Genomic DNA, 25157 nt, shown 5'->3' with positions numbered 1-25157 from the left:
TGTGCTCTCTCAAATAAATAAATAAAATCTTGAAAAAGAGTCAGGGGCGGGGAGGCAAAGGGAGAAGGAGATCTTAAGCAGGCTCCACACTCAGTGGGCAGCCCAATGGAGGGCTCCATCTCCTCTCATGAGCCTGAGATCATGACCTAGCCGAAGTTAACAGTTAACAAACTGAGCCACCCAGGTGCCCCATTATATGCCTCTCTGCTCTATTTGATCCTGACTCCTCCCATGTGAACTTCTCAACTGACTGAAACCCCCTTCTTGAATCCCTGCTGACTATATGCTCCACCAGCTCTGTCCACTTCCTTCTTGCTCACATGATTTAGTTAAGTATAATTTGGAACTTAATTGGCTTCTTTGGGAAATTTAAGATTTCCCTAGATTGGCTCCTCTGGGACCTCTTCCTTCCTACTGCTTTTGTCTTCTTTTGTCACCTTCTATCTTCCATTCAGTTCCCTGAATCCTAGCTACATCCCCTACTTCAAACTCCTGCCTCTCCAAACCTTCTCCACCCCAGCCAGATTTTCCCTTCCCACTTTACCCCCTTAGTTCCTTATAGCCACCTGAGCTTCAGACTGCTTTCCTCTACTGGGGGCTCTCCAGGGACCCAGATGATGAGGGAGCAACGGGGCTGGCTGAAGACAAAGCAAGAGCGCGTGCCATCCGCTCCCCCTCAGTCCTCTGTGTAGCATCCCTTAGGCAGCCCTGACTGCCATGAACAATAAGCAAATAGTTAACTTGCAGAGCTCACAATCCTGCTAGACAGGAGTCTCCCTTGGCTTACAAATGTCCTAAATCTCACTAACAAAGACGATTGATAGCAGGATTGTGATACCCCACCAAAAAAGTCTCCCAACTATCTTAATGTTAATGGCTGGTCTAAAGACAACACTGATCCAGCCGCAAGGGCAAGGCCTGCGGTAGGCCTGGGACATCCTGGCACCTACTTGTAGGCCCTCTTTAGCATATGAAAACTCCACTGAAACCTCCCTTCCCCTCACCTTCCCCCAACCGCAGGGTACATAACCTGCCATCCCTCACAACCCGGGGCAGCCGCATCTCTGCCTGCCCTGTGCTCTAATAAACCACTTTTTTGCACCAGAGAGGTCTTGAGAATTCTTTCTTTAGCCGTCGGCTCTGAACCTCACCCCACTGAACCCGACCTAGGTTCTGGGACTTCATCACAGAGATCCCAGGCAACTCTCTGAGACTGCAAAGAAAAAAAGGAGCTATTTGGACAAGGGGCAAATGAAAAACTCTTCAAAGTCTTCTACACAGGGGCGCCTGGGTGGCTCAGTAGGTTAAAGCCTCTGCCTTCGGCTCAGGTCATGGTCTCAGGGTCCTGGGATCGAGCGCTCAGCAGGAAGCCGGCTTCCTCCGCTCTGCCTACTTGTGATCTCTGTATGTCAAATAAATAAATAAATAAAATCTTATAAAAAAGTCTTCTATACAAATGTTTGTAAAAAGCTTTAGCTGAGTGGGTTAACCCCAACTTATTCCATTTGCCTGAAATACAATTTGGATTCAACTGTTCTTTCTAAACTGAGTATAAGATTTCTTTGCATTTATCTGTATGTTTATGTATGTCTATGTATGTATGTTCTAGATGTATGGTATTTTTCTACCTCTAGGTGGCACTGCCAAAATTACTCTGTAAAAAGAGCTCTACTTAATTGGCTTTTAAAAAAAGTGCTTATATTGGGGCGCCTGGGTGGCTCAGTGGGTTAAGCCGCTGCCTTCAGCTCAGGTCATGATCTCAGGGTCCTGGGATTGAGCCCCGCATCGGACTCTCTGCTCAGCAGGGAGCCTGCTTCCCCTTTTTTCCCTGCCTGCCTCTCTGTTACTTGTGATCTCTCTCTCTGTGTAAAATAAATAAATAAAATCTTAAAAAAAAAAAAAAAAATATATATATATATATATAAGTGCTTATTATGTAAATTAAGCATTCTTCAAACTCAGAAAAAAGAGACTAAGCCAAATGTTTTTCAAATTCACATGACTTGGGTAATCTTTTGTAAATATAAGTGATGAAGTTCTAGAACCTAGGTGAGGTTCGGTGGGCTGAGGTCTGGAGCCGATGACCAAGAAAGAATTCTGGAGACATCTTTGGTGCAAAATGGTGGTTTATTAAAGCACGGGGACAGGACCCGTGGGCAGGAAGAGCTGCTGCCCCGGGTTGTGAGGGTAGGCATGTTATATACCTTGTGGTAGGGGGAAGGTGAGGGGAAGGGATGGGAGGTTTCAACAGAGTTTTCACATGTTAGGGAGGGCCTACAAGGTGCCGGGGGGAGGCCTTGCCCTTATGGCCTGATCAATGTCGTCTTTAGGTCAGGCACTAACATCAAGATATTTGGAAGATTCTTGGTGGGGTATTATGATCCTGCTATCATTTACATTCCCTTCTACCTCAGCCTCCTCCAGTTTATGGTGGGGAGGGAGACATTAGGGCTTCAGGAACTGAGAGTTATTTGCCTCTGGAAATTTGTGCTATTGATAAGGTAACCTCCCTGTTTAGGTCTCTAGGACATCTATAGAGCAAGGGAGATTCCTGTTCTGCAGGATTGCGATCCCTGCAAGTTAACTATTTATCATTTTATGGCAGTCAGGGGTGCCTGAGGAATGCTACACATATTATGGAGGGGAGCGGGTGAAGAGGGGGTGCAAGGTGCCAGCTTTTGCTCTGTCCTCAGCCAGCCTCCTGCTCCCTCATCATAAGTACTGTTGGTTTACTAAAACAACCACCACTAACCCAGGAAAACAGATAGGCGTTCTCAGAATTGTCAGCACTAAATGCAGACATGCAACTTTTTCTACCTCGTTTGCTAGTCAAATAAGCTCCTGTTATTTGTTATACAAATTTGTTAGCAAGAAAAATAACTTAAGATGATGAAATTTTTATGAATAATGTAAACATTGCTAAGAACAAATGAATTAAATGGATGTAAGCTAAACATTTATAAATGAACAATAATTAGGCTTTAAGTCTACCTAAAAATGGTTTCTTAAATCTCTTTGGTAACTTACATTCTTAGAATTTTGCTGTTATGGGTAGTCATTAAATATCTAGATCATTTCCAAATAAGGTAAATACTGAAACATTGTTATATTATTAAGCCTAAGTGTTTTTTTTGCTTAAACTTTTTTTTTTTTTTTTTAAAGATTCTATTTATTTGACAGAGAGAGATCACAAGTAGGCAGAGAGGCAGGCAGAGAGAGGAGGAACCAGGCTCCCTGCCAAGCAGAGTGCCTGATGCAGGACTCAAACCTAGCACCCTGAGATCATGACCTGAGCGAAAGGCAGAGGCTTAACCCACTGAGCCACCCAGGCTAAGTTTACCTGCTGTGGCTTCTTATTACAGAAAAAATAAACATACTGGGGTCTGTTAGTAATTATGTCCTGTGCCACACTGAAAAACTGTACTATGAGGAAGTGTATGCTTCTAGAAATTGGCAAATTTGTGAATACATTTTTATAATCTCCACAATGCTGGCATGACGCAGTTCTTAACTGCTTACTTCTTCATTTTCACTAGAAATTAAGTTGTCTGTGGGTTAAGAATTCTAATATATGGTATTAAATGTACTAGAAGTAATAAGGGAAACAACTCTATGCAAAGCAAGCAGAATGTATTTTTAGTAAGAAAATGTATGAGGTGTGGAGATGTATTTTTGTTAAGGAAAAAAAGGTAAATCTGTCCTCAAGTAAAGTAATTAGTTGTTTCAGAATGAAAAGAGAAGAAAGGACAAACTAAGTAGATAAAGTTGGAGGGGAGAGGGAGAAACACTCTTACCTTTTGTGGTCAAAGTGGCCAGAACTGAATGAAATTATTATGAGGGTTTTTTTTTTTTTTTAAAGATTTAATTTTTAAGCAATCTCTATACCCAACATGGGGTTCTAACTCACACCCCCAAGATCAAGAGTCGCATGGTCCATCAACTGAGCCAACCAGGTGCCCCTATTTTAAGAGTTTTTAAACTAAGTTTTATCTGAATGGCTGTACAAAGTTGTAATTTCACCACTTTTCCTCATTAGGACAGAGTTTTCTTAAAAGACTATTGGTCTGCTCTTGGTAAGAGACTGTGGAAGGGTTTTTGTTTGTTTGTTTTGTTTTGTTTTTTTTACCTTTTAAACAATCTGCCTAGAAAGCACAGATTTTTTATCTTACCAGCATCATTTCTATGCTCCATGTTGTCTTTTGCAGGTCTTTACCTGAGAACCCAAGTCTAGTCTAGTCACAGAGATTAAGTTTTTGGTGTTTTAACAACTAAGTATTCTTCTGGTTTGCCTCTGACATCTTTTTTTTTTTAAGATTTTATTTATTTATTTGACAGAGATCACAAGTAGGCAGAGAGGCAGGCAGAGAGAGAGAGGGAAGCAGGCTCCCTGCCGAGCAGAGAGCCCAATATGGGGCTTGATCCCAGAAGACTGGGGTCATGATTCTGGGATCATGACCTGAGCCGAAGGCAGAGGCTTTAACCCACTGAGCCACCCAGATGCCCTGCCTCTGACATCTTTTAACCATCTCTTTGGTTCAAAGAGTGCTGCTTCACAGTGACCTGCTTAATAAGGTGTTCTAAAACATTTGATATTTGACAAACTTCCCCCCAAAAAGTCTAAGTAGGTCTTTCTAAACTCAGACTAATTCTGGGATTTCCCAGCATGTTCCCTGGAACATCTTCTAAAGGAGAGATACTTTACTATTTAAATCATGTGATTAAATTCCTAGTGATCTGCTCTGTTCTGGTATAATGTTATCAGTCATAATTCTGGTTATCTTAAAAATCTCTGCCACAGAAATAACCACATTTCCTTGTCATTTGCATTAGAATGAACTCTCATCAGATCTTTAAAACCATGGCCATTTTAAAGTCTGTCATTTACAGTTTTACTAATGATTTTTTCAAGTGCTCGGTCTTCTGAGATTCAAGGACAGGACTCTGATATGCATAGATTTCTGATAAACTTTAAGATATTACCACTGAACTGGGTAAGAATTTCCTTAACTTTAATGGAAAACTCAACTCACAAAACTGCCTATGATGAAGTTTTAGAATGTAGGTGAGGTTTGGTGGGGTGAGGTCCAGAGCCGATGACCAGGAAAAAATGGAGACATCTTTGGTGCAAAATGGTGGTTTTTTAAAGCACAGGGACAGGACCAGTGGGCAGAAAGAGATGCTGCCCCAGGTTGTGAAGAGTGGCAGGTTCTGTACCATGAGGGTGGGGGAAGTAAGGGAAAAGGTCTCAACAGAACTTTCATATGCTAAAGAGGACCTATAAGATAGGGGATACCAGAGGCCAGGCCATTGCCAAGGTCGTTTTGCCCTTTTTAGCAAGCTGTTAAAGATAGTTGGGAGAGTCCTGAAGAATGTCACATATGTCTCACCAAGGAGTGGGGTTGGGGGTGGGGGAGGTTGCAAGGTGTCAGCCTTTTGGTTTGTCCTCAGCCAGGCTTCAGTTCCCTCATCACCAGGATCAAGCAAAACAAGAATCAATTACAAGGGACTAAATGAATTGCTGAAGATAAACAGAACTGAAACATTTATCTTTCTCCTTACCTGATCTCATTAGAATTTGGAAATGCTTAAGTATTCTTATTTTTATGGTATTATGTATTTATTTGCAGATAATCTGTTCCTTATAACAGACACAGACATGACCAAACAGCCTCAAGAACTAAGGCTGACTTTATAGAGCCAATAAAAGCCCTTCAGAACACTGCCTGGTATCTTGCTTACTGGGTTTCCGACATCACAATGAATAAAGATTGCCCCCTCCTGGAAGCTTGAGAAGTTCAGAATACTTTGGGGGCTCTCAGAAGAGAGGAATCCATTCAAATTCATATGTATTGCAGGCAAGGGCAGTGAGTCCTTGGCTTGGCTTCTGGCCTTGAGTGGCTTTTCCAAGTACAATCTGAGGAGGCACCTGGGTGGCTCAGTTATTAGTTAAGCCACTGCCTTGGGCTCGGGTCATGTATGATCCCAGAGTCCCCGGATGGAGACCCTATCAGGCTCCCCGCTCCTCGAGAAGTCTGCTTCTCCCTCTGACCTTCTCCCCTCTCATGACCTCTCTCAAATAAGTAAGTAAAATCTTATATATATATTAAAAAAGTACAATCTAAGGGATGCCTGGGTGGCTTAGTTCATTAAGCATCTGCCTTTGGCTCAGGTCATGATCTTGGGACCCTGGGATTAAGTCCCACAAGGGAGCCTGCTTTCCCCTCTGCCTGCTGCTCCCCCTGCTTGTGTGTGCTCTCGCTCGCTCTCTGGCAAATAAAATAGTAATAAAATAGACGTCGAATCAGAGATTCCGTAGAAAAGCAAAGGAGCGCCTAAGTGGCTCAGCTGGTTAAGCATCTGGTCCATGTCATGATCCCGTCATGATCCCAGGGTCCTGGGATTGAGCCCGCATCAAGCTCCTTCCTCAGGAGGAAGCCTGCTTCTCTCTCTCCCTCTGCTGCTTCCCCTGCTTGGGCTCACTCACACTCTCTCTCACTGAAATAAATCAAATCTTTAAAAAAAAAAAAAAAAGGCAAATCCAAAAAACCCAGGTGGCCAATAACTATTCTTGTGGTAGTGAGATGCTTAGGGAATAAAATTATGACCATTATACACCTAACCGCTATTTCTGCTTCTGTACCTTTGCTTGCTAACCCATGAGGAGATGGAAAAATACCAGCCGACTTTCTATGGACACTCTGTAACCACACATCCCCTGCCCAGAACTGAACCTGGCAGAGTGGCCGCTCCCGGACCCCCCCACCGGGCTCTGGGTCGAGAGGTAACAGCCATCTGGCGCCAGAGAAACCCCCACCCAGAATTGGACGTGACAGAATGACTGCTCCCGGACCCCCCACTCAGCTCTGGGTGCAAGAGGTAATAACAATCTGGCGCCCCGCGTCTTGACAGGGAGACCCTGGCCAATCCTGAGGTGACACATACCCTAGCGGTGCCAACCAAGCAGTTTGAAGAACGACAGCCCTTTGACCTAACCAATAATCTGTTCCCAGCCTTTTCCCGCTCTGTAGCGCGCCAGTCATGGAGTTGCTTTTTAATTTTCCCGTGGTATGTGGCGATCTGTTACAAGAAACTATGATGTATGCTAAGTCCCTGCCTCCCCAAAAATAGTGTATATAAAAGGTGTTGTGACCCCGAGCTTGGGATCTCTTAGCGTCACCAGCAACGAGTGCGCGGAGGTCTGGTTTCGAATTTGTAATAAATGACCCTTGCTGTTTGGCTTTGACTCTGGACTCTGGTGGTCGTCTTTGGGGGGTCTTGGAATTTGGGCATATTCAGTAGCTATGTAAATAATCAGGCCATGTTTAATGAGACCAGATTTATTTTGCAAACAAGTTAGTCTTACTGCGAGCATCTCAGATACAAATGGGATGACTGCAGAAGAGAAAAGTATGTTTCAATAGCACACCTTTGTGGATATCAGATGCCAGTGCTGTCACTGTCTTTGAAGTTGTTATCTGCAAAGTGACCTGGATCCTAAATTCTTCTGGTTTTCTCAAATATTTATCTGATTAAGACTCTCCAAACAAACATTTCCAATTTTCTTCCAGCCTTCTTTCTGACTTGGAATCACTAAGAACAAAACCGCTTTTCTTGAGGTCCTGCAAACTGAAACTGGACAACCAGACAGAAATTTCCTAGAATCACTGTTAACAGCCATGCGTGGATGATGTTCTTGCTTGTTGCAGCTGGGCTATTCAGAGGGTTCACACCTGATGACATCACCAGAGATTGTCAAACTGCACACAAGGAAAATGAATGAGACTGCTCAAAGCGGGCTTTCAACTACCTCCATTTTGACCTTAAGATTTCTTTCCAGCTCATCTCTTAAGGCAGGCAAAAAGCCCTCCATGCAAAGTATCCTGTCTAGGGAACCAAAACTGCCCCTCAAGCAATAAGGACTGCATAGACCAGCAATAAGGTCTTGCCTAGGCCAGGAACCCACCTGTGATCGATGCTAAGCTAATCATCAACCTGACCTTTATATAATTGAAGGAAGGAGGGAATGGAAGCTCAGGAGGGAAGTTGACCCAAGTAAAACCATTTTGGTTTTTAGGTTGTAAGTCAGCAGGTCATAGACCCAAAAGACCCCACTCCCTCTGGCTATAAAAGAAATGTCAGTTGGACATTTTTGAAACTGTTCCCTCAGAGTGTTGTGCTGACAATACTCACCCCATCTTTGGCCGTCCATCTTGTTCACATTTGCTCACAAACCTCACTTGGGACTACATGTTCTGGGCCACTAGGAGATTAATGTATATACCTTAGAAATGCCTGGTAAGGCCACAACTGGTGGGGGAAGAGGGAGGTTTATTTTGGCCTCCCATGAATCAGAGATGATGCATAGGGGGTACCCCAAGATCTAATTGGGCATGAAAGCCTTTGGAGGTGTGTGTAAACCTTCTGATCTCACTACAATGCCCTTCTGTGTCCTCCCCACTCTACATCACCTGTGGACTAAGGTCTGGATTTCGTGAATAACTATGCAGCTGCTGTGGACTATTTTCCACCAGAATCCCTGTCAGTAAGTTACCCTCAATAAAACTCTATGTAAACTATCAAGTGGCCTGCTTTGTCTTCTGGTCTCAAAGTGCCGTCTTAGCTTGGGAATAGTTTACTGATCATCCTCTACCTTCTAACATACTCCCTGCAGGTAATGCTAAAACTCTATGTAGGACAGTAGAAAAACCAACCACCAAAATATAGGAGATACACCCAAAGTTAAAGAGTAAGCTCCTCCCTAGATGGTTAGCTAACAAAAAAAGACAAACAAACAAACAAAAAACCCTATCAAACCCTTTACCAGAAGCAAAGGGGCATAACTCTTCTTCACCCAGGAGGAGAGACCATTACTTTGTGAAGTAGCTCCTGATGTGGGAAACAAAGGCAAAAGAAAACATTAAAATTTCCTACTGCCTGTAAGTCCTTGAAACAGACAGAGTGACATTTCCTCTAGGAACTCAGATGCCTTTATGTTAATACTTTGCTAAGGGCAATCTTAGCCCACCCCCAAGATCCTGTAAGTCTACTTTTAACACATAAAAATTCCCTTGGAAGGGGCGCCTGGGTGGCTCAGGTCGTGGTCCTAGGGTCCTGGGATCGAGCACCCCCATGGGGCTCTCTGCTCGGCAGTGAACCTGCTTCCCTTCCCCTCTCTCTGCCTACTTGTGATCTCTGTCAAATAAATAAGTAAATTCTTAAAAAAAATTCCCTTGGAAACTTTCATTATCTCTACTCCCCACCCCAAGATACATGTTAGCAATCATCCTCTAAGTGATGAGGGAGCAGGAGGCTGGCTGAGGACAAAGAAAAAGCTGGCACCCTGCACCCCCTCTCCACCTGCTCCCCTCGGTAATGTGTGTGACATTCCTCAGGCACCCCCGACTGCCATAAGGGAGAAACAAAGAGTTAACTTGCAGAAATCACAATCCTGTAAAACAGGAGTCTCCCTGGGTTTACAAATGTCATATAGAGATCTACAAAGAAGTTACCTTATCAACAGCACAATTTCCAGAGGCAAATAACTCAGTTCCTCAGCCCTAAATAAAGTTAAATTTCTTTTATACCCAAATCTCACTAACAAAGACGCTTGATAACAGAAAAGTGAATGGCTTGCCAAAAGACAACATTGATCAAGCCGCAAGGCCTCCCTATCCTGGCACCTCATAGGTCCTCTTTAGCATATGAAAGCTCCATTGAAACCTCCCTTTCCCTCACCTTTCCCCAACCGCAAGGTACATAACCTGCCATCTCTCAGAACCCAGGGCAGCAGCTCCTTCTGCCCACGGGTCCTGTCCCCATGCTTTAATAAACCACCATTTTGCACCAAAGATGTCTCAAGAACTCCTTCTTGGTCATCGGCTCTGGACCTCAGCCCACTGAACCTCACTTATGTTCTAGAACTTTATCATAAGCACACTGCCCACTGATCTACATCTGAAGGGTCTCGTGATTCAGAGGTTTTGACAGTAATAAATGACCTCTTCCCAACAACAGTCAGCCCCCTCAAGGTCCTAGACTTTGCTTCCAAAATTCCTTACAACTTATGGTATATCCCTAACCCCTCCCAACTTGAAGGCATATTATCAGTCACCCATCACAATCCCAGTGCAGCTCTTTCTACCTATGGGTCCTGTCCCCGTGCTTTAATAAAACCACCTTTCTGCACCAAAGACATCAAGAATTCTTTCTGGGGGCGCGTGGGTGGCTCAGTGGGTTAAGCCGCTGCCTTCGGCTCAGGTCATGATCTCGGGGTCCCGGGATCCATCTCAGTCATTTCATCTGAAGTCTGAGCTTCTCAGACTCACTTTCTCCTTTCTTCCTTTACTATCATTTCAGGGGCTTTTCAACAACTATGGTCGTATTGGAACACTTTCAGGTCATTGCTCTGGCTGCAATCCTCTATCCTGGGGCTGCTCTATGGGGAGGAGAAAGCCTGCCTTTTGGCTGGTAGGACCCTGGACAGAATGGTAGACCCAGAAACTTGAAGCCTTCCCTTTATTCCTGTCTTTATACAAAGTTGTCTTTTGGGGGCACAGGACAACCACCTAAGTTGCTAGCATAGCTGCCAATCTTTAGACTCCCGTGTGAGGATTCTTCTCATTGGTTTAACGTGATGATGTTCTCCACATCTCTAGTCTAGTGATCTCTGGAACTGGCTGAAACCAGTACCCATTAACAAATTAAGTTCAACTGGGACCGTTTCCTAGAGAAGTTGGCTGTAAACACTACACGCGTGGAATGTCACTTAGACCATGATAAATTTCTATTTCTACTGTCTTCTGTCAGTGTCCTCCACTTACAACTTGAATAGAACTGGACAATTTCGCCTTGTAAAAACTTTCCTAATGTTTTTCCATGGGTTAAAAATAGTGGGTTGGGGTGCCTGGGTGGTGTAAGGACCTATTTATATTTAGCCAGAGGCTTCCATTAAGGTTAAATAATACTCTTGTTGTGTAACCCTTGAACTGTCCCTGCTTCCCTTCCCCCCAGGGGACTGACTTAAAAACAAGTCCCAGAAACCAGCCCCAGGTAACAAAGCCCAGAAGCAAGGGTGAATCAGTCCAGGTGGAGACATTGATCAGTGGGGGATTGCATACTGTCTCCTAGCTACCAAGGAGTATGGGCCCCGCCCTTTGGGCACCTTTTGGATGCCAATTCTAACGAGGGTGATAGGCTAGGTCAAATGTCTACTATAAGGTACATTGTAATTCAATTGGTCACTTATGTGTGACCTAACAGGACTGTGAAGTTTCCTGTGTGTATTACAATCTCATTGGCCACCTATGCATGGCCAGGCCCAACCACATGGCCTTTGCCCTTAAAAGCCAGTCAGTGAAACAGAGAAAGGTCGCGCGCTCTCTGTAAAAGGCGTGGCCCTGGCCGGTCAGTCTGATTCTTGATGCCTGGTGCGAAATAAAGCTTTGCTTGACCTTCGCTTTCTATCAGTCTCACTCCTTTAATCACTGACCCATTATTGGGGGACCTAACAGGTAGCTCAGTGGGTTAAAGCCTCTGCCTTGGGCTCGAGTCATGACCCCGAGATCCCAGGATCGAGCACTACATCAGGCTTTCTGCTTGGCAGGAAGCCTGCCTCCCCTGCCAGCCTGTCTCTCTGCCTACTTGTGATCTCTGTCAAATAAATAAAATCTTAAAAAAAAAAAATGGTGGGTTCTTCAGGGCAAGGAGAGGTTTGGTATCTCAGTCCACAGGTCAGCACCCATTTTACAGTCTAGAATGCAATGGGAAAGCTGGGGAATACCAAGAATCCTTCCTACCAGGACTTTAAGGGCAAGGTGATGATCATAGCAATTTCATTCAAGAGACGTCTGGGGTTGCTTTGACACCAGGAACCTCCGACAAACATGGAACTGTCTATACATGAGCTATTGCGGAAATTTTTCTAAAATTTACCTCAAGTTTTCTAGCTTAGGCAAACAGCAAACATACAAAGACAATGAGAACTGTAATTGTCTATAACAACTGTAATTGTCAGTAACATCTACAAAGGTGGGTTACGGAAACATAAATTTTTCTCTCTATAAGCACTCTCATTTCCAGAAATAGCCAAATTAAGATTAATCTGTATGTAGAACAAGTCACAATCTTAGCCTTACTTTTTCCTTTTGCCTTTGTTTCCCACATCAGCATCACTTAGGCCAAGTCACCAAACTAACGTTTGCTTATTTATTTTTTAAGACTTTTATTTATTTGACAGAGAGCAAGTGCACACAAGCAGGGAGGAACAGGAGAGGGAGAGTGAGCAGCAGGCTCCCTGTTGAGTAGGGAGGCTGATGCAGGGCCTGATCCCAGAATCCAGGGATCATAACCTGACTGGAAGGCAGACGCTTAACCAGCTGAGTCACCCAGACTGTTCTGAAACTGGGGTTTAATATCTAATCTACCTGCAGTGTCAGCCTCCCCCAGAAAGGTTTTAACTGAGTCAGGCATCATCCTGTCATCACCAATGAGGTAATGTTACCTAGGCCCTCTCCACCCCCAAAAGCAAATGAGGTCATCTGCATGATGAGACCCAGTACCCTTTCCTCCAGGTGATAGTAAGCTTGCCTGCAATCCTTTTCTTCTGCTATTAACTCCTTGCCCCACCCTCCTTCTTATAAAAACCTTCTATTCTGTGTAACTCCTGGGAGCCCCTCTCCGCTTACCAAACGGGGTGCTGCCCGATTCATGAATCGTTTAATAAACCCAATTAGATCTTCAAATCTGCTCAGCTGAATTTTGTTTTTTTGGCTGGGCCCTCACTCCCATCTGAGATGCTTTTGAGCCCAGTATCTAAAAATCTTCTTAACTATCCTCTGGACTCAAAAACAGAGTTTATAGTTTGTTCCAACGATTAACCTTTGATTTAGTTTTATTTCCATAAAAAATGCCTCTTATTAAATAGGTGATTGATTGCTCACGTTATGCAGAACACCCCCTGCAATACCACCTCCTGAAATGAGACACAACTGTTTAACTGAACTAACATATTCTCAGGACTAACAGTGGTTCAAAGACATGAAACTTCTTGGGAAGCTTCAAAGAGGAGAATGAAAGATAGCAGAACGCGCCAACCCAAAGTATGGCTCTTTGGCCTCAAGCTTATTCCGAGGAACAGCAGACACAGGGGAACCTCCAAAAACAGAGAAGTTAACCTTTTGAGTGGAAAATTTATATTTCTAAAGGAAATCTCTATTTGTAATGGTGCCCCCCCACCCTGCCCCATGCCCTTTCCAAATACAAGAGGGCTCTACATTGAAGAGAATCTTATCTATGGAGAAAGCACCAAGTTAATTCTGCCTAACCAACCTTATCCTGTTTACTGTGCTTTTTGCTGGTTACTTCCCACAACTTCTCCCCTTCTCCCATGCCCTGCTTCAGTCCTGAGCTGAAGATGGTATTTAAACTGGTGACTAAGGCCACCCGGGGAATTACTCACTTTTCCCTAGGTATCTTCCATGTACACCTGAGGTAAACATGTTCAACTTCATTTAAAAAAAAAAAAAAAGAAAAAATTTTTTTTTAAATAAAGCAATGGGCCTCCCAATTCCTATACCAGAGATCTGGCACCACATTTTAGGAACTAAAAAGTTCTCTTTGGGAGATGATAAGAACTGAATAGGGACTGCAGTCAATACTGCTGTGATGGCAATGTGCAGTAACAGAGGGCAGCTACCCTTATAGTGATGAGCACTGAGTAACGTACAGAACTGTTGAATCCTATGTAGTATACAAAGAACTACCATAACATTGTTAGGTCAGTTTAAAAAACTCTTTTTTTAAAAATTAAGGTGCATATTTATTTTTTGTATAGCACTCATCACCATTTGATATACTCTGTATTTTCTTTCTTTAATGGTCTGTCTCTCCCTCTATGGTGTTAGCTCAATGAGGGCAGAGATTTTAGGTAAATAATTTTACCTTTTAGGTAGAGCACCTTCAACAGGTCTTCTGGGTTTGTTTTCTCTTTCCTTTCTTCCCACAAATATTTGTAAGGCACTTACTAGGTAGTTGGTACTGTTCTAAGTACTGGAGATCCCAGAGAATAAAACAAAAATCTCTGTCCTCAGGGCACCTGGGTGGCACAATAGGTTAAGTGATCTCAGGGTCCCGAGACCATGACACCGAGCCCCTGTAGAGCTCTGAGACAGCAAAGAGTCCCCTTAGGACTCCCTTTCCCGCTGCCCCTCCCCCCACATGTGCACACACTCTCTCAAATAAATCAATCTTGAAAAAACAAATCCCTGCCCTCCTGGAGCTCACACCCTGGTATGAGACAAAAACAGTCTGTCAAACGGTGGTTAAGTGCTATAGAAAAAATAAATGCACCTGAATAAATGATTATTAAGGGAAAGAAAACAATTTGAAGAAACCACATACTATATGATCCTAATTATATGGCATTCTGGATAAGGCAAAACTATGGACACAGTCAAAGGATCAGTCATTGCCCACAGTTCAGAGGGATGGTGGGGAGGGTGAACAGAGGGGGCAGGGGGGCTGAGGACAATGGAAACATTCTGTATGATACTCTGATAGATGCCAGGCATCATACATTAGCCAAAACCCATAGAAAGCACAATCCAAAGAGTTAACCCCAATGCAACCTATGGTTAAGGATACTGTTATCGGGGTACCTGGGTGGCTCAGTGGATTAAGCCTCTGCCTTCTGCTCATTGTGCTCTCTACTCAGCGGGGAGCCTGCTTCCCCCTCTCTCTTTCTGCCTGCCTCTCTGCCTATTTGTAATCTCTGTCAAATAAATAATCTTAAAAAAAAAATACTAATACTATTAGCAATAGTAGTTCATCAATTATCAATTACACTTTAATGCAAAATGTTATTGATGTGGGGAACAAAGGCAGAGGAATGTAGGTAAAATTAAATCTTATAACCAGATTGTTAACATTCCTCTTTATGAAAGTCCATTTGGAACTTCCCCTATCTTTACTTCTCCCAACCGGAAGGTATAAAATCACTTGCTCCTCATAAGCCCGGAGCAGCAAGAATCAAGAGCCAACAGCAGCCACAGCTCCTTCCACCCACAGGCCTGTCCCAGTGCTTTAATAAAACCACAACTTTGCACCAAAGACACCTCAAGAATTGCTTCCTGGCCGTGGCTCTAGACCCCAACATTTCCACATCAGTATCCAGTGCCTCAGTATTTCCTGTTTTGTATTTAACATTTAAATATTCTTTATGAGAGAGTGGTTGTTCCTACCAGGAAAAAAGATTTTGACCTCTTCAAGCCTTTTAGAAGATGTAAATTTATATGAAGGCAAACGTTTCCAAGAGCCATCTTCACTCTTCTTCATGAACTGGTCAAAAATGAGTCTCATGTCCTTGCTCCAGCTGGGGTTGGGGAGAGAATGGTCCCTGTGAGCAACCTCTGATGAATATGACCTCTAGAAGAAAGAGAAGAGAAAAAGAAGAATGGGAAGGGAACCCTATCTTGTAACATATTTTTCTTTTTTCCTGAGACTATCTTGCTGCTTCTGCCTCTCCTCTTTCCAGAAGGTGGTCATTTCAGAGTAGAAGCAAATTTTAAAATCAGCCAGACCAACCTCCTTGAAAGGAGAGATTGAGATTTGCTCAGTGTCACCCAACTAGCTTGTAACAGAGCAGCATTTAGCTCAGGTCTGTGGATTCCCTTTCTTTTTAAACAAAACAAAACACCTTAAGCACAAGGTAAACCAGGAACTGGAAGTAAACAGATGAATGTAAAAGAGTTACTAATGGGGTACGCAGGACCCAGAGCACAGGGAGAGGTATTTAGCTCAGATGTTGTTGTGGAGGGCAGGAGGGGGGCAGTGGTGGTGGTTCAGGAAGGAATTTTTTGACCTAAATCTTGATTTTTTTTTTTAAAGATTTTATTTATTTATTTGACAGAGAGAGATCACAAGTAGGCAGAGAGGCAGGTAGAGAGAGGAGGAAGCAGGCTCCCTGCTGAGCAAAGAGCCTGATGCGGGACTCGATCCCAGGACCCTGAGATCATGACCTGAGCCAAAGGCAGCGGCTTAACCCACTGAGCCACCCAGGCGCCCCTAAATCTTGATTTTGATGTAGGGAAGATGTTAGGCTTCGAAGTCAATGGTCAAGAAAGAATTCTTGAGCTGCCTCTGGTGCAAAAAGGTGGTTTTATTAAAGCACGAGGACGGGACCCATGGGTAGAAAGAGCTGCACTGGGATTGTGATGGTGACTGATTATATGCCTTCAAGTTGGGAGGGGTTAGGGATATACCATAAATTGTAAGGAATTTTGGAAGCAAAGTTTCCAGGACCTTGAGGGGGCTGACTGTTGTTGGGAAGGGGTCATTTATTACTGTCAAATAAAACCTGAGTCCTGAGACCCTTCAGGTGTAGATCAGTGGGCAGTAAGCTTAGAGGATGATTGCTAACATGTATCTTAGGGTGGGGAGTAAAGATAATGGAAGTTTCCAAGGGAATTTTTGTGTTTGTGTTTTGGGCAGTAAGCTTAGAGGATGATTGCTAACATGTATCTTAGGGTGGGGAGTAAAGATAATGGAAGTTTCCAAGGGAATTTTTGTGTTTAAGTAGACCTTACAGGATCCTGGGGGTTGGGCTTAGATTAAGATTGCCTTTTGCTCTTAGCAAAGTATTAACATAAAGGCAAATGAGTTCCTAGAAGAAATGTCACTCCGCCTGTTTGAAGGACTTGTTAATGGGGTATAGTAAGGAAACTTAGTAATTTTTCTTCTACCTTTGTTCACCACATCAATTAGACAGCAGAAATTAGCTAGCTAGAAAGGGTACTGTAGGCAAGGGGAAACTATACGCAAAAGCAAGGAGGTATAACACAGTTTTATGGGGCCTCAGAACCACCACACTTTGACCAAATACTTATGAAGTAGGTACTAATTTATCATCCCCATTTTACGGATGATGAAACTAAGGCCTAAAGAAGTTTGGCTTTGTTTCAGTGCAAGGGGAAGAGCAGATGGCTGCAGAAATACACACAAGGGCATGGCTGTGAGAAACTTCCATACTATGCTAGTTGGCCTGAACTGGTCTGGAACCGTAGTTGTTCCCAGAGGGATTTTCACAGGGAAATAACAAGAACTCATTTGGCCATCATATGAAAGATAATAGGAGGGGATCTGGGGACTCCTGTGTCAAGGCTTTGGGAGATAACTTACCCAAGTGAAAAATTATGACTGCATTAAGAAGATAATGAGTAAGGGAAGAGTAAAAAGACAATACGAGCTCCAGGTTTCTGACCTATGCAACACAGTGAGTGACAGAGCCAATTACCAAGAAACAGAACAAAAAGAGGGGGCGGAGGTTGGGCAGACGGGTGCTTGCTGTCAGAATAACCATGGCTTCCACCTATGCTATTTCTCTGTAGCACTGGGCCACGCTACCACTCCTGTGCCCAAGGCAGCAAGTGGAATGGTGCAGAGGTCCCAGGCCCTAGAGGGGGAGAAAAGGTGACTTATTAAGGAGCAGGACAAAGCAAATGGCCATAGGCACTGGAAAGGAAAACTTTTTATTTTGGTTTTTTTTTTTTTTTTTTTTTGGCTTCAGCAGAAATCTTGGAATGTTTAAGATCACAGAAGCTATCAAGTCTATGGCATTCCACTTCCAGTCACCCTTTTCAGTTTAGATTCAATGTATCTATAACACTTGGACCACACCTGAAACCAAAACAGTAAGGCTGAGCCATGATGGAAGAACAAGCAAACTAGCCTTCCACTGACACTTGATACATGACACCTCCACTGGCTCTTATCTAGCTGGCTCTGATCCTGCCCTGATGGTTGAGAATACAGGCAGCCTGTCTCAAAAACCCTACAGAATTAAAAACTCCTTGGCTGAGGAGAAGGAAGTAACAATTTCATGAGGGTAACGTGAGTAGGGTTAAGACAACTCCACCCCTAGCCAGGATCTGTACCTGTTTTTTTCCTATGGCTTTGAATTTGCTCATCTCTTTAGAACCTAGTTCAGAAAATCTGGTAAAGAAAAGAGCGAGCAATTTATAGGTGCACGGGTGGCTCGGTCAGTTAAGTGTCTGCCCTTGGCTCCTCATGATCCCAGGATCCCAGGATTGGACCTGAATCAGGCTCCAGGGAGCCTGGTTCTCCCTCTGCCCTTCCCCCCACTCATGCTCATGGACATGCACATTCTCTCTCAAAAATAAAGCAGTTTTAGAGAGCGAATGAGCCCCTGTATGGTAGAGCACAAGCTGTAGGAGAAGCAAGCCGCTCATCAAGCAGATAGTCCAATGTGGGGGCTTGATCCCAGGACCTAAGGATCATGACCTGAGCCAAAGGCAGCCACCCAGGAGCCCCCAAAATAAAACAATTTTTAAAATCCACCATTATGTCTCCATCTCAAGACAATTATAGATGTTGGGGCATCTGCTTTCGGCTGGGGTCATAGTCCCTGAGTCTTGGGATTGGGCATCCTGCTCTGAAGAAAGCCTACTTCTCCCTCTCCAACATCCCAACATCCCCCCCCCCTTCGTTCTGTGTCTCTCACTATCAAAATCTAAAAAAAAAAAGACAATAATAAATGTTTATGTCTTTCTACCAACTTTTCTTAAATGTGATCTTTCTCGTATTTATTTATTTATTTATTTATGAGAGAGCAGGGGTGCTTGAGGGTGGGGGAGGAGCAGATGGGGAGGAAGGAGGAGAATCTCAAGCTGACTATCCACTGAACTGAGCATGGAGTCTGACACAGGGATCAATCTCAGGACCCTGAGATCCTGACCTGAGCAGAAATTAAGAGTTGGATGTTTAACCAACTGAGTCACCCAGGTGCCCTTTAATGGAACTTTTTTTTTTTTTTGAAAGATTTTATTTATTTATTTGACAGATTACAAGTAGGCAGAGAGGCAGGCAGAGAGAGAGAGAGAGGAGGAAGCAGGCTCCCTGCTGAGCAGAGAGCCCTTTGCGAGGCTCAATCTCACCACCCTGGGATCATCACCTGAGCTGAAGGCAGAAGCTTTAACCCACTGAGCCACCCAGGCGCCCCAATTGTAACCTTTCTTGATATACTCATAATTTCAGTAAGAAATTTATTTTTCCTTTCTGCCTCACCACTTAAAATTATGTAGTACCCACTTTTTCACGTCCTTAATCTCAATTATCACCATTTTCAACATCAGAAAAATAGTCCTTTAGACTCATGTACTATAATTTACTTAACCATTTAAGTTAGGCATTTAAAGCATTTCTAATCTTTTGCAGCTTTATGTAAGAATGTTCACTGGAAATTTTTGAATATAGCTTTTTCTCTGCTTTGGATTATTTCCTTAGAATCCAGTCTCAATCACATGGCTTTTAAAGAACATGAATTCTGGAAATAAACTGATCTAAGCAGTCACAGATAAATATGCACTGAGAAATACATGTCAGCTGAGAGGTAGAAAAGACTGTAATATCTGGCTCATCTACAGGTCTCAACAGGCGACTCTACCAGAGCTAGGGTGGCTCAGTCCTTAGATATCTGCCTTTTGGCTTAGGTCCTGACCAAGCCCCCACATCCAGTTCCCTGCTGGGTGCAGAGACTGCTTCTCCCTCTCCCACTTACCCTGCCTATCTGTGCTCTCTCACTGTCTGTCAAATAAATAAATAAAATCTTAAACAGGCAACTCTAGGATGGATCAGTTCCACCGTCTTTTTATGTACCAGGATGAGAGAATATTGAAGACTTTTAGGAACTAGAACGACCCCTTGGCTGTGGGCTGCCCTACCGGATTTTAACTTTGAAGGGTGGGATTCAACTACATGCAGTGAACTTTTTAAAATCTGCTATATGCCTGCTTTGGTGCTAGGAACTGGTTGAGGCAGAGAGGGAAAAGAGGACTTGGGCCCTGCCCTCAAGTGGTAGCAGCTTCAGGTGTGGAAAATACTTTAACAGGAGTACATATAGACCCAGGAGTGACAGGGATGAGGACTGATGGAGTGGTTTCTAAAGTAGAAGGAGTGCACTAAGGACAGAATGGGAGAGCTATACCAAGCAAAGGCACAGAGAGAGGACACAACTGTTTGACACCTTGGGGAACTGCCAGGATTTCAGTCCTCAGGATGTAAGGTGCAATGAGAAGAGCAGCCAGATGTGCAGCCAGATGTGGATGGCAAAGTAGAAGGGGGAACACTCAACCACCGAGCCTCTGTGGCCTTAACACAGGGCTTAGATTTCATCGGCTAGGTCAATGTTTCCAAACATCAAAATGAAAGCTGATTTTAGGTAGCACAAGGACTACAACAAATGTATTTTTAGAATGCCTATTATCAAAGGACATAAACAACATGTCATATTTGACGATCTCACAAACGTTATTTCTTAGGATGAAGTTCATTAAAGAAACGTAGTCTTTAAAACACCACGAAAGTGGTATTTGAATGATAAAATACTTTTTTCCACTATGGGGAGCTTTAAGCAAAGCAGTAATATGAACTTAGGTTTTAGAAACCACTCTCTGGTGTAAAAGATGAATTGCTAGGTGAGAAAAATGGCAGGGAAAGCTGTTAAAACTGTTGCAAAGATCTAAATGAGATATGGTTAGAAGCCAAACTAGGTAGAGAGAAATGAAGGGGAAAAAAAGATTAAGAGACTTTTAAGATACTGGGACCAAGGGATGTGGAGAGACTGATCATGGGGAAAAAGAAGTAGGAGCGCCTTGGATGATTCCAGAATTGCAGCTTTGCAGATTGGGGTGGAAAGAAAGGAGATTTTTGTTAGTCTCTGTGTGTTGTTAGGAGGGGGAAGAGGAGGAGTAATCTATTAATTTTAGAGGCATGTAGAGTGTTAGGACCTCAGATGAACACTGTGATGTTGTGAGAAATAAAAAAAAAAGTTTCAGTTCAACAGTGTAGGACTCAAGAGATACTTGATGTGGGGCGCCTGGGTGGCTCAGTGGATTAAGCCGCTGCCTTCGGCTCAGGTCATGATCTCGGTGTCCTGGGATCGAGCCCCACATCGGGCTCTTTGCTCAGCGGGAGCCTGCTTCTCTCTCTCTCTCTGCCTGACTCTCCGGCTACTTGTGATTTCTCTCTCTGTAAAATAAATAAATAAAATCTTTAAAAAAAAAAAAAAAAAAAAAGAGATACTTGATGTAAAGGCACTTGCAAATACCCAGCACAGACTGTACGTGAGGGATAAATGTTAGGGATAATCATTACCTTTTGTAGCTCTCTGTAGGGGAAAAGTCTTTGGTTATATGTTTTTTAAGGGGGACTTGTTAACTGAAGTTATGACTTCTTTTCAATGTGTTTCTTTTAAGATTAAATTACTGAACAGGGAAAAAAAAAAAGACTTACAAAGCCTCTAAATACTATTGTTAAATATTCTCAGCACAGATTACAAGGCACCAACATGTAATTAAAGTAATAAATTTATCTTTGCTGTAAGAGCAGCACAGGCTATTTTCTTTCCCAGGTGAAAGATGGTATAGGATTAATAACCAGTCTGCACACATTATTCTTTAAAAGTGTGACAGCTTGCAGTTCTTGCTCAGTACAGAACTGTTCCATGTTCCCTTAGTACTTCATTGTAACATACAGCCATTCACCCTTTTCTCCCAAACTAGACTGTGAGCTCCTTGAGAGAAACGGTTTTCTTACTGATCTTTGTATCATGAAGACCAATGTCTTACATGTTGTTGGGGTTCGATTAGTAATAATTGAATACTGGGGTGCCTGGGTGGCTCAGTGGGTTGGGCCTCTGCCTTTGGCTCAGGTCATGGTCCCGGCACCCTGGGATTGAGCCCTGCATCAGGCTCTCTGCTCAGCAGGGAGCCTGCTTCCCCCCTCCCTCTGCCTGCCTCTCTGCCTACTTGTGATCTCTCCCTGTCTGTCAGATGAATAAATAAAATCTTTAAAAAATAGTAATAATACTTCAGTGAAGCGAAACATAGGGAAGTAAGAACAAGCATTATTTAGTACAGGCAGTGCATTAAGCGTTGCCTCATTTTCCTCTTACAACAGCCTTTGAAGTTGAGAAAGTGGCTTATGGGACAATTATCCGCTGGGCAGAGATGATCAGGATGAACTCTCGAAGGGACACCGCTCTTCTGGCGAGCACATACTGTAATGGTCAGGAGCAGTACTGCCTAGGTCAGACCCCACCGTCACTACCGGCCCCTGTCTGACCTTGCCCAAACCAGACCGCCTTTTTTTTTTTTTTTTTTTAAAGATTATTTATTTATTTGACAGAGATCACAAGGAGGCAGGCAGGGGGGTGGGGTGGGGGAAACAGGCTCCCCACTGAGCAAAGACCCTGACGCGGGGCTCCATCCCATGACCCTAAGATCATGATCTGAGCCGAATACAGAGGCTTTAACCCACTGAGCCACCCAGGCGCCCCCACGACCGCTTCTTTACCGGTCTCAGCCGTAGCCATCATGCTCCCCGACCAGCAGACCGGAGTCCAACATCCCGGAGGCTGCCGCACGCCGGTGTCACCTTCCTGTCCGTCTCCGCCTTTGGCTCTCAGGGCTGAAAGCGACCCCGCTAACAACAACGTCTGGCACTGACATTAGCTTTTACCCCGCAGTGAGCGGATCAACAGGTCAGCGCGGCCTTCCTCACCCGCTCCCCCCAGACACAGGCTGTCCTGGCGCGGCCGCCCGCTCCCGACGCCCCGCCCCCGGACTCACGAGAGGCCGCGAGTCCCTCGCCAGCGGGGACGCGCCTCCCAGCCGGCCGCAGAGGACTCCCGGCGTCCGCAGTAGGGAGACGCAGCTCCGCAGCATGGCTCGGAGAGGGCGCAGGGTTCCGACACAAACGGCCGGGCAGTCTCCGGCTCACCGGCTCGGCCCATTCTCCGAGGGAACATGTGACCAAGTGGGCGCGGCTTGAGGCCGGCGGGGCGGTGGCCTTTGGTGTCGTCAAACTTTGGCCCTCGCCAGGTCCGGGCCGACTACTGTTAAACCACCCGGCTGGAGGGCAAGGGGAGCGAGGCCACGGAAGCGGGGAGGGCAGGAGGATCAGCCCACAGCGCGGCAGCTCCAGTCGGCCTTCGTCGCCACGCCCGGTCCCACCCCTCCCGCCCGGCGCTGGGATCTCTGGGCGTGTTACGGGGAAGTCCGTCGGGCGGAAGACAGAAGGGCCCTCGGCGGCTGGGAGCGGACCCGCGGGACGGTAGCGGTGAGGTCCTTGTAGGCCACAGACGTTCCCTGGGATCAGACTGGTATTGATTTATAGAGAGCCTTCCAACTACTGAGTGCATTTATACGCGTAAAATGCTCCTTTTCAGCCTCTTCCGCTGCCCCGGGTCTCCCGCCCCCTTAAAGCCCCGAGCAGAGCTAAAAGTTCTAAGTCTTGCTTTTTTTCAAAAAGAAAGAACTCTTAAGAACTCTTGAAGGACGTGTTCATCTGTAGCCTTGGAGACAGGCCTGAGCTCAAACTCCTCTCCACGCCTGGCCTCTGTTTCTTCATCTGTTTGTGGAGAATACTAAAGGTGCACAAAAGGATGTTCTCTTCAGTGGGAGTCACGAAGTTAGAAGTCACCTGAAGTTACCAAAAGTCACCTCGTACGTCCCTCAGGAAACTGCCCCAGGGGCCCCTGGGTGACTCAGTCCTTTAAGAGTCTTACTGCCGTGGAGGTCGGGAGGGGCCTGGCATCCAGCCCTGCCCCTGGGGTTCCCTGCTCAAGGTGCCCTCTGGCCTGCTTGTGCTCTCTTGTGCTCGCTCGCTCTCTTCCTCAAATAAATAAAATCTTAGATTTAAGAAAAAAAAAAAAAAAAAAAAAAAAAAGAGGGGCGCCTGGGTGGCTCAGTGGGTTAAGCCTCTGCCTTTGGCTCAGGTCTTGATCTCAGGGTCCTGGGATCCAGCCCCACATGGAGCTCTCTGCTCGGCGGGGAGCCTGCTTCCCCTTCTCTCTCTGCCTGCCTCTCCGCCTCCTTGTGTCTCTCTCTCTGTGTCAAATAAATAAAATCTTTTTTTTTTTAATTTTTTTTAATTTATTTGTCTGATGTGGGGCTTGATCCCAGGATCCTGGGATCATGACCTGAGCCGAAGGCAGAGGCTTTAACCCACTGAGCCACCCAGGTGCCCCACAAATAAATAAAATCTTAAAAAAAGAAAAGAAAAGAAAAGACAAAGGAAGGAAAAAGGAAAGGAAAGGAGAGGAACTGTCCCAGGCTGGTGGTGTGCTGGAGCCGGCTCCTATAAGCTCCTAGCAGCAGACTTAAAAATTCAGAATTTGGGGGTTCCTGGGCGGTTGAGTGGGTTGGGTGTCGGCCCGGGGGGGGGGGGGGGGGGGGAATCCTCCTCCTAGGATCCTCTGATGGAACCCAGCGTGGGGCTCCCTGCTCAGTGGAGAGCCTGCTTCTCCCTCTCCCTCTGCTCCTCTCCCCAGCTTATGCTGTCTCACTTTCTTTCTCTCTCAAATTTTTAAAAATTCAGAATTTGGCTAGCCAATCCTTAAATACTGCTATTATTGAAATTTAAATTATGTCATGGGGCGGGAGTGGCTCAGTTGCTTAAGCAGCTGCCTTCAGCTCAGGTCAAACTCTCAGGGTTCTGGGATGGAGCCCCAGCTTGGACTCCCTGCTCAGCCAAGAGTCTGTTTCTCCCTCAGCCTTTGCCCCTCCCCCATGCTTGTGCATTCTGTCTCAAATAAAATCTTTTAAAAAACTTATGTCAACTTACAATTGAATAAGTTATATTAAAAATAAAGGTGTTTGGGATGCTTGGGTGGCTCAGGTCATGATCTTAGTGTCCTGGAATGGAGCCATGCATCCAGCTCCTTGCTCAGTGGAGAGCCTGCTTCCCACGCTCTCTCTCTGCCTGCCTCTCTGCCTACTTGTGATCTTTGTCTGTCAAATAAATAAATAAAATCTTTAAAAAAATCACGAAGGTGTTTGATGGTAGAGTCTAACTTTCTAATTACTGTTGGGCCCCCCAAAATGGGTACCCCAATAGTGGGTCTGTGATTAAAGGAGCGAGACTGATACAAAGCAAAAGTCAAGCAAAGCTTTATTTCATGCCAAGCATCGGGAATCAAACCAACCGTCAAACACTCCAGTCGGGGCCGCCCTTTACAGAGAGAAAACCCCCTCCCTTCTTTCCAGACTAACTTTTATAGATCAAAGGCCATGTGGTTGGGCCTGGCCACACACAGGTGGCCAATGAAATTGTAACACAGAGAAAGCTGCACAGTCATGATGAAG

At 44.8% G+C, this 25157-nt stretch overlaps 1 protein-coding gene across 4 annotated transcripts in view; it reads right to left on the bottom strand.

Annotated features, from left to right (window-relative positions):
• Positions 1 to 22833, bottom strand: part of THEM4 (thioesterase superfamily member 4) — a 53285-nt gene extending 30452 nt beyond the window's left edge. For 2 of the 4 annotated variants that reach the window (XR_014299440.1, XM_082685805.1), the window contains exons 1-2: positions 22641 to 22833; positions 15237 to 15420 (exon numbers count right to left, since the gene is read on the bottom strand). Coding sequence is in view for 3 of the 4 variants with exons in the window: in XM_082685805.1 (XP_082541931.1) it covers positions 15237 to 15420; positions 22641 to 22736 (280 nt within the window). In the remaining variant the exon portion in view is untranslated. The remainder of the gene's footprint in view (positions 1 to 15236; positions 15421 to 22640) is intronic. The other 2 variants (XM_082685806.1, XM_082685807.1) reach the window with 1 other exon arrangement.
• Positions 22834 to 25157: the final 2324 nt, after the last annotated feature.

This window comes from Mustela nivalis (assembly GCF_964662115.1).
Source record: "Mustela nivalis genome assembly, chromosome: 10".
In the NCBI taxonomy this organism is placed as follows: domain Eukaryota; kingdom Metazoa; phylum Chordata; class Mammalia; order Carnivora; family Mustelidae; genus Mustela; species Mustela nivalis.
Note: the sequence above shows the minus strand (reverse complement) of the source record. Positions and strands in the feature narration are given on the sequence as shown.